The sequence below is a fragment of the Pinus tabuliformis genome, chromosome 7 (assembly GCF_031772625.1).
Source record: "Pinus tabuliformis cultivar Carrire ecotype Pingquan chromosome 7, CPIR1, whole genome shotgun sequence".
Lineage (NCBI taxonomy): Eukaryota > Viridiplantae > Streptophyta > Pinopsida > Pinales > Pinaceae > Pinus > Pinus tabuliformis.
In genome coordinates this window covers 1624692540-1624701826 of record NC_142293.1, presented here as the reverse complement: position 1 = coordinate 1624701826, position 9287 = coordinate 1624692540, and the positions used below count along the sequence as shown (strand labels likewise).

The window sequence follows — 9287 nt, the reverse complement described above, 5'->3', positions numbered from 1 at the left end:
TTTAGGGGAGGCTACCCTGATCATATCGAAATCAGCTGGAAGAATCAGATCATTAACCAAAGGCTGGATTTTTGGGGCATACCTTTCAGGTGTGCTGCTTACAGGAGAATTGGTCATCTGGTTAAAAACTGTCCTAGTGCAAAGCTTTTTGCAAACAGACGACTAATCAAAAAATCTTTCATTAAGGGTAGCCAATCCTCTCCATTCTCATCGCCTATGCCGCCCAACAGTCCTTGTAATTCGGGGCCTCTTCAAGATCACCGCACCCATATGGATGCCCCTCCAGAGCGCATGCAATCTGTCCCTGGATGTCCATTATCTGCTGATAGCCCTGTATCCTGCATGAAGTTTGACCTCCATAACTCTCCATTTACAGAACCCAAGGAAGATAACCCTGTTCCTCCCCCCCCCTCCATGCACCAAGAGGATTTTAATCCCATCTCTCTTCCTGGGCCATCGAAGGGGGCAACCTTTTCGGTGGGTTCTATTCCCATACCCATTTCCTCCTCATCTCCGGAATTACCTAGTCGGCTTGATTATAAGGGGAAATCCAAATGTGCAGCTCCGACTCCATTAAACTCTCCGTCAACATCTCCAGTAAATCTTTTTGACAGTGACTTGGACCATATGCTTAATAAGGATTCTCTTGAATTAGAGCCGGTTACAATCCATAAACCTGATTTCATGCCTATCATTAGCCCTAACTCAGCCAAAAAAATTACAGTCCGTAAGAAATGTAAAGGCAGGAGTAGGCATTTTAGAGGTAGACCTTTAGCTTCAAATGAAGGTTTCAGGAATCTATCTCTTGTTGAAGTCCCTATCCTAGATGTGTCTGAATCTCAGCCCCTTAGAGCGAGCCTGGCTGCAGAATCGTCCAAATGATCCCAATCATTTCTTTCAATATTCGGGGGCTTGGCGTTGACCCCAAATTCATAACGCTAAAAGACTTCTTTTTTCATTCAAGAGCTACTATCATCCTCATTCAGGAAACAATGCACAAGAAGGAGGACACTTTATCATACTTCAGGAAAATGCTTCCCCCCTGGTTCATGGTTGCCACAGAGGCAAATGGACTATCTGGTGGTATGGCTACCCTATGGGATCCTTCACGGGTAAAAGCAAAAGCATATAAATTCTATGTTGGGATAATAATCTCGGCTTCTATCAGAGGATGGGATTTTCCAGTAAATGTTCTTAATCTATATGCCCCTTACAAATCTCGTTTATCTTTCTGGAACAGATTTTTTGATTCAGAATTGCTCGATATCAGCAATCTCCTTATAGCTGGTGATACGAACGTGGTCCTGAATTCAAATGAGATATGGGGACAGGGAAAGCTAAACAATAGTCTTGCGGATTTCATAAATTCTGAGATGCTCAATAGGAATATGATCGACATTATTCCTGCAGTTATGAAACCGACATGGTCTAATGGCAGGGTGGGTGATGCTTACATAGCTAAAAGACTGGATCGAGTTTTTGTCCATTTTTGCCTCATCGACAAGATTGGTATGCCTCGGCTAAGTGTGGAAAATATCCTAATCTCGGATCACAATCCTATTCTCATATCCTGGCAGGCAAAGCTTTTCAGAAGAGGATATCCCTTCAAATTTGACCGGGGCCTTCTTCAGGACCCCGCCTTCAATGAATATATCCAGAATGCGTGGAATAGGATAAAAGACAGAGAAAAAGATCTTTTTTTCTCCTCCTTCAGAGAAAAATTGGTTGAGATAAGAGGCTTGGTGAAAAAGTGGCAATTTCAAAAACATCAAAAGGAAAAAAAAGACCTACAAAGAATCCAACAGGAATTGGATCGGGTGCTGGCATCCACAGACTATTCCTCATGCTCTTTTGATTTGAAATTCCGCATCAGGAATCTGGTAAAGGAAAAAATCTCTCTGCTAAAAAGGGAAGAAGCCAAATGGAGGCTTAAAAGCAGAGCTCTTTGGATGAAGAATGGGGATAAAAACATGAAATTTTTTCACAAATTTGCGGACGCTAGGAGAAAAAGGAACTTCATATGGAGTATTAAGGACGAACATGGCAATTTAGTTGTCTCTCAGGAGGATATAACAAAGACGACTTTGGGTTTCTTCAAAAAACAATATGGCAGGAATGGTGAGATTGCCTTCAATGACATAAGATGGGGAATAGATTTAATGCCACAGTTGTTTGATCAAGCGAAAAATGAAGCCCTGTTCTGCCGTGTTTCTGAAAAGGAGCTCCTTGAGGTTATGAAATCATTCAAAAAGGATAAATCTCCTGGCCCTGATGGATGGTCAATTGACTTTCTCATTCATTTCTTCGACCTTTTCAAAAAGGACCTACTCAGCATGGTGGAGGCCTCTAGACTATCGGGCTCTATTCATCCACACACCTCATCCACCTACATCGCTCTTATCCCGAAAAATGAAGAGCCTGAATCGTTTCTGGATTTTAGGCCCATTTCTCTTTGCAACATAACCTTCAAGATTATCTCAAAGATTATTGCAGAGAGAATAAAAGGGACTTTGGCTTCTTCCCTCCTAACCAGCATGCGTTCCTGAAGGGCCGTAATATTCTAGATGCAGTTGCCAGCACTCAAGAATGCATTCACTCTATGTCTGTGAATAAAACAAATGCAGCTATCTTGAAAATTGATCTTCAGAGGGCATATGATGTTCTGGATTGGGGATATCTGCAATCTCTCCTTGCAAAAATTGGTCTGGAGCAGGGGCTGATTCGATGGATCATGGCCTGTTTTATAAACATTAACTATGTTGTTTTGGTTAACGGAGTCCCCTCTCCTTTCTTTCAGGCGGAAAGAGGCCTGCGACAGGGATGCCCTCTGTCGCCCCTTCTCTTCATTCTGGCCATTAATCCCCTGAGCTTGCATATCAATCGTGCCGTGGAGACAAAGGAATATGTTCCGATCAGAATCTGCAAACATATTCATATATCCCATAACTTCTTCGTGGACGACGTTCTGCTTTTCGCCATGCTCTCAAAAGTCTCCTGGATCTGTATCAAATCTATTCTTGATCGGTTCCAAAAAGCATCCGGGCTCGCTATCAATAAATCTAAATCGATCCTTTTTCATAATGAATCAGATGAGGCCTTCATTTCTTGGATCTGCCAGCTCTTTGGGATTAACTCAAAGCCAATTTCCGATGGCATCAAGTATTTGGGCTATCGCCTTAAGCCAAAGGCATATACAAGGGATGATTGGAGGTGGCTTATTGATCGTTTTCACAGCAAAATCTCTCTTTGGGAATTCAGATCCTTATCTCTGGGTGGAAGGGTCGTTCTTGCCCAATCAGTTTTGATGCAGCTATCAGTCTACTGGGCTCACCTCTTTCTACTCCCGGCCAGCATCATTCATACCATGAACAGAATTACTGCCAATTTCATTTGGGGGGCAAAGGCGGATAGAAACAAATTTCATCTTTCAAAACTGGAATTTTTATCTCTGCCAAAAAATCTGGGTGGCTGGGGTCTGATGGACATAAGGATCTTTGGAAAGGCCCTTCTCTGCAAATCCTTATGGAGAGGCATCTTCAACTCAAATCCATGGAGCGCAATTATTCGCCAAAAATATCTGAAAGGCAGAAGTTTGGAGTTTTGGTTCAGGTCTGGCTCTCTTGGAATCAAACAGGGATCGGCGATATGGCTGAGCTTCAGAAGAATTGAGCAGTACTTTCTTGGCAACCTTAAATGGAACATATTTTCTGGTAGAAAGATCTTCATTGGCCTTGACCTTCTTGCTGGCCTCAAAGGAAATCTTCTGATCCCGGATCCTCTTCTTTTCCATCTCCACAGGTCTGGTTTTTTCACTTGGGACAGAATTATTGACAGATGGAATGGCCCCTATCCTATGCTCTTGAATGCTGCGGACCTTGGTATCCCTCAGGCTTTGGTTTCCCTATGGGATAACCTCATATCATCCATTGAACAAGCAGGCCTGAAGCAGGCCGGGTTTGATGACCACCTTGTTTGGTCGTTACCTCTCTCAAACTCTCAAGCTTCCGTCAGGGTCATCTACTTGGATCTCATATCAAAGAAAACCAGGCCGGCCAGAAAGATCTTCCCGGTGTTATGGTGGAAGCTTGCCTGTCCCCTCAAACTGATCCTCTTCTCCTGGCTCGTCTTTCACAACAAGAATTTATCCTGGGAAAATTTGAGGAAGCGCTCCTGGCAAGGCCCCAGCAGATGCGTTTTCTGTAAGATGGAGGAGGAAACGAACTTCCACATGTTCTTCAAGTGCAGGATCTCTCTACATGTCTGGTATGATATTGCATCGTTTTTTTCCTTTCAGCTCCCTAACTTCTCTTCGGTTGATGCAGCTTTCACCTGGTGGGGAGGACAGAATGCAACCAATCGCCCAATCCTCCCCACAACAATCTGGTGCCTCTGGAAATGGAGGAATCTAAAAGTTTTTGAAGACTCAAACATTTCCTCCAATTTTGTCCTATCTTCAGTATTGGCACTCTATCCTCCTTCCTCATGACAGCTTCTTGTCTGTAGGGTATAAAGTTTACAATTTTGTTTTTGAAGACTCTGATCAGATGTGCTATATGTCCCATTAGTGATAAGTTTTTTTCTGCAATGAGTCCTTTTGCCTCAATATGTTTCTATGTATTGCTTCAGATATTAAGGCTATGCTGTTATCTTCTTATGAATGGCTTTCCCTATCGCGGTCTTGTTTATAAAAGACCCATCAATGAAGTATTTAAATTAATTTAAAATAAAATTAAAGTGGTAAAAATCAAATAATTAATACTTTTAGTATAGAATACATATTGATTTTGACCGTCGAAAAGATTAATAACTAAAAGCAGAACTACGGCCCACTAAAATATAAACTTGTGAGTACAGTTCATCCACTGAGGTAAGTCATTGGTGGTTCAGGACATGTGATGAAAAATATGAGCGTCAATATATTAGAGTGAGTATGTATTTTCACCAAAAAAATGCTTATTGTTCGCGAATAATATTTACAAGGTTATTGGTACATATATAAATTATTATTTATAATGATTATTTAATATTTTAAGTCAAAATAATATATCATTATTAATATATTATTTTATTTAATAATAAATAATAAAATTTATTATTAAATAATGAAGTTGTTTTTTGAGATTTTTTAAAATCTTTTTCAATAGGTTTTTAGGTTTAATGTGTATTTTTATAAAGTAAATGTTTATTGTGGGTTTTTCAGTCTAATTTCTTTAAAATCTGGCAATAATTTATTGAAATTACAAGCTTGATGGATAACCCCTGCACAATCGAAGTGTCCTAGAGGTTTTCCATGGTGTTGAATCCATATATACAGTAAAACGAGTTTAAATAAGACAAATCAAAATTTCACTTCTAAAAAGTCCCACTAAAGACAACTCTTTAAATAATACGTAGTATATTTAATATAATAGTAAATAAATAATTGTTGAAATCAATTAAATTTCTAAAAATTATAGACACTAAAATTCAAATAATAATTTTTTAAAACTAAAAAATTAATTTACAAATGTAATTACATGTTATAAGTTATTTATTATTCACAATAATTATGTTTTAAGAAAATGCATATTAATTTAGGTACAAATACGTATATATATTTGAATGGTTGTTTTGGAAGATTTAATTAAATCAAGTTACATAATTCAATTTAGTTGGTAATGGTAATATAATGTTTCCCAAAGAACTAATTTTCAATCTCCCTATATACTCACAATGCATAATTTGGAAAGTAAGATCTTGTCTTGTCCGCAAGAAGACGAGATTTGTTTGAGTAACAAATTGGCAACCATTTGGTGACCATACAAGGGAATGGTTTTTATTCAATGTCTTCCTTTTCCTTTTCTTGCTTTCTAGTACCTCATTTTCCTATATTTTGATTCTTATAACTTGAGTTCTTGGACCCTTTTTATTTGACTTTTTCTCTTTTTCTTTGCGTTCTTTGAGTGTCACAGTTTGTGTTTAGCAACATAGAAACAACTGTGCAAGTTGCTTGTTTTATACCTGCGACAATCCTAGAAAAAAAAAAAATTAGGGTTTTTGTCTTCTAGGTCTGAAATGCTTAGTTTGATATGGTTTTTTGAATCTATATATGTCATAGAAAAGTCAACTTAGATTTGATTTGGTGTGTTTTATCTTCTTTTTGAGAAATTGCTCATTTTTATATATTAGGGCTTTTGGTGTGTGATTGATTTATTGATCTATCAAAAAAAAGGTTTTCACTTCTAGTATTGTTTTTTTTTTCTCGTTAAGACTAATTCTATTAAGCAGTAAAATATTGTACAAGAGGATACATTCCAGAGAAGCAAGAAACCGGCAACCGGAAATGATAGGACTATCAACCTCGGTTCCGGGAAAAGAGTGAAGCAAGCAGGGAGCTACAACTAGTCACTAAAGCATAAGAAGCATTGAGTGCTACCCTAAAAGAGTAGGGGTTTCAACACGAAGCTTTTTCCCTTTCCTTTTTTTAACTTCAACCCAGCCACTTTGGGGTGGATGGGCGATTACAACTTGCAGATTGGGGTCCTCCACGGGGGGGCTCTCCTTTTCTGAGTCCGAGGAAGAGGACAAATGGACACGTTTCTGAGCAATAGCTGTATCAGAGGAAGGTTCCCGGCCATCGGTGGAAGGGGCCACAAAGTGAGGGGCCTGAAACAATTCTTCATCGCTATCTTCATCTTCAGAACTGGAGGAAGCAGAATCCCCGACTGGAGGGGGAGAGCATGGAGCCCATCGTTTGGACTTGGGCTTGGATTCGTTGGCCTTGTTCTTTTTTGCCGGGCGAGATGGACAAGTATTCTGCAAATGCCCAGATTGTTGGCAATGTCTACACCGAAATGCAGTGTTCTCGTAATCCAGCATCTGGGTCCAGACAAAGTCATTTATCTTGAGATTGATTTGTTCTGGAAGACCTTTCCTCAGGTCTAACTCCACACACACTCTAGCAAATGAGTAGAGACCTTTGGATTGCCGCCACAAATCTCCATGGATGAAGCTGCCCAATGTGTCTCCGATAGCTCTGAAGACACGAGTATTCCATAGATGAGCAGGTAAGTTTGGAAGCCGAATCCATACCGGTGTCTTGGTAATGACAGCCGTGGCTGGATCAAAATCTGGGAACCAGGGAGTCAAAAAAAGCCCTGCAGTTCCCATGAACCAAGGACCCTCTTCTAATGCCTTTTCATAGTGCTTAATGTTATCAAAGAGAACAATGAAATAACCTTTCGAGCAAAAAAAGGTCTTACAATGATGTGTCCAGTTTGCATGGATCCATGCATAGAGATCCTGAGATCGAGGCCACAGACCATTAAATCTGCAAATGATGGCTCTTTCTGCAAAATCTTGATGCTGGGAAGCCAGCTCTTCATGCATGAGTTCAACAGAGGGAACTTCTTCAGCTTTTTCAACCAAGAAGGCCTTAGATTTAAGGGCTTCCGGGGGTTTGGGGTTCTCGGAGTGGACTGCGTCCTTGTATGAGAAAGGCTTAGTGGAGGAAGATTGTCCCGCAGCACCTCCTCTCAAACGAAGGGTAGCCACCACCGAGCTGTTCCTGGATATGCTGTAAGCAGAGAGGGATAGAGGGTTTTCAAGTTGTTTACCTTGAAAGATAAGACACAGAAGGCTAGATGGGATCCCTATTCTGCGCTCTAAATTCAGTATGAGGTCCTGCACCAGGTCTGAAGGGCGAACCCATTGCATGATGGTCCTGCCTGCAGGCTGCGTTATCTGGATCTGAAAGGATTCAGATAAGGGCTTTGACCCCATGCGAAGCTCTGGATCTGGCCACAGCACGGGATCTACTGCTTTATGTATTATTAGATATGGCAGATCTTTATCCGATCTGAAACAGAGACTGCGATTCGGATAGCAAGTGGTTGCCTCAGATCCATGCATAAACCCTGCAGATGAAGCATTTTCCGACTCTCTCTTGCTCTGAAAACAAGTAGTAGTTATTTGCTCTTGCTGTAAGCATTCTTTTAGCTCTGGCCCCGATTTTAAGCGATTGTCCTTTTGCATGTATGAATCTGCAAAAGCTCTGCACAATCTATTATTTATGCCTTCAATCCGCTTCCTGGACTCTGGCTGTGCACGGAAATAGGCTAGATCATTTAGATCCAAGCCAGATCTACTAAGTTTGGGCTCCTGCGTTGCAGGAGGGAGTGGATCTGCATCATGCAGTCCCCCCCTGCCTTGACGTTTCTCCTTACGATCTGGGTTTTGTGGAACCTGGCCTCTAAAACCCTTACGGCACGCAAACAACTTTGTTTTGAAACTGATTTTATAACCTCGATCCACCTCAGGAAGAAACCCTCCTCGTGTACCCACGCCAGAAGATGGGCTTCCGTTGAGACCCTCGCCTTGTGGTCTCGATGGAAACATGTGGGTCGTTCCCAGTCCAGGATCATATGAATTCTTTTGACGTGGTGCTCCCAGATGCGTAGCCGCATAGATCTGGGATTTGAGGCGTTTGGCGGTGGGAGAAAAGCCAATCCTCTGTATGATCTTTTACCAGAGAAACCCTTATCGCAGCAATCACCGTCACCCCATAGTGTGACTCGCCTTCGGCCCTTGATGCGTCCTTAGGAACCGATACAGCAGCAACCTGCGTTCTGCACGAGCAAACCCTAGCAAGAGCCATTCTTCTTCCCATTTCATGTGCTCAATATAACCTTCACTTCTAGTATTGTTAGTAACAATCTATTTTCTTTTAGTAAATCAGATCAATTTTTATTTTATGTTATGTTATTTATTTATTTTAACCAGAATGAGTATAGTATATATTAAATCAAAGAGATTTAGAATAGTCGGTGAAGAAGCGCGTTGTTAAGGCGCTCCGTAAGCAAAGGTCAACGGTTCTAGTCTTGTCGATACTAAAAAATCCAGCATGGTTTCCGCTGGTGCGGCTCAGGCCAGGTGCGATCCTTGGGTGACTTTGATGGCTTAGACGCCCCTGAGTTGTGGCCTCTCAGCCACAGGGTAAGAGTGATTTTCAGGATTCACCCACTTATCAACAAAAAAAGAGAGTATAACATATATTAAAAAAGTCGCGCTCGTTCGCAACAAAATCAGGTCTTTACATCAATTTATCACTGCTTCAACAAGCTGATACAAATTTCTTGGTCCATCTAGACTATTACAGTAGCTATGTCTATCCTGGTTACAAAAATTCCCCATTCTAGGATATCTACAACTATAACTTCGACAATATTGAAATAAGAGATATATATACATTTACAGTTCATCGTTTTAATAACACAAAAACAAAACCAATACAGAGATGGTCAGATATC

The 9287-nt window shown here is 40.7% G+C and overlaps 1 protein-coding gene across 1 annotated transcript; it reads left to right on the top strand.

Moving 5' to 3' along the window:
* The first annotated feature begins 992 nt into the window (after nt 1-992).
* Nucleotides 993-4409, top strand: LOC149254457 (uncharacterized). Its single transcript, XM_089454782.1, has 3 exons — nt 993-2231; nt 2441-4173; nt 4295-4409. Exons 1-3 carry the CDS (start codon nt 993-995, stop codon nt 4407-4409), a joined length of 3087 nt encoding a protein of 1028 aa, XP_089310908.1.
* The last annotated feature ends 4878 nt before the right edge of the window (nt 4410-9287 follow it).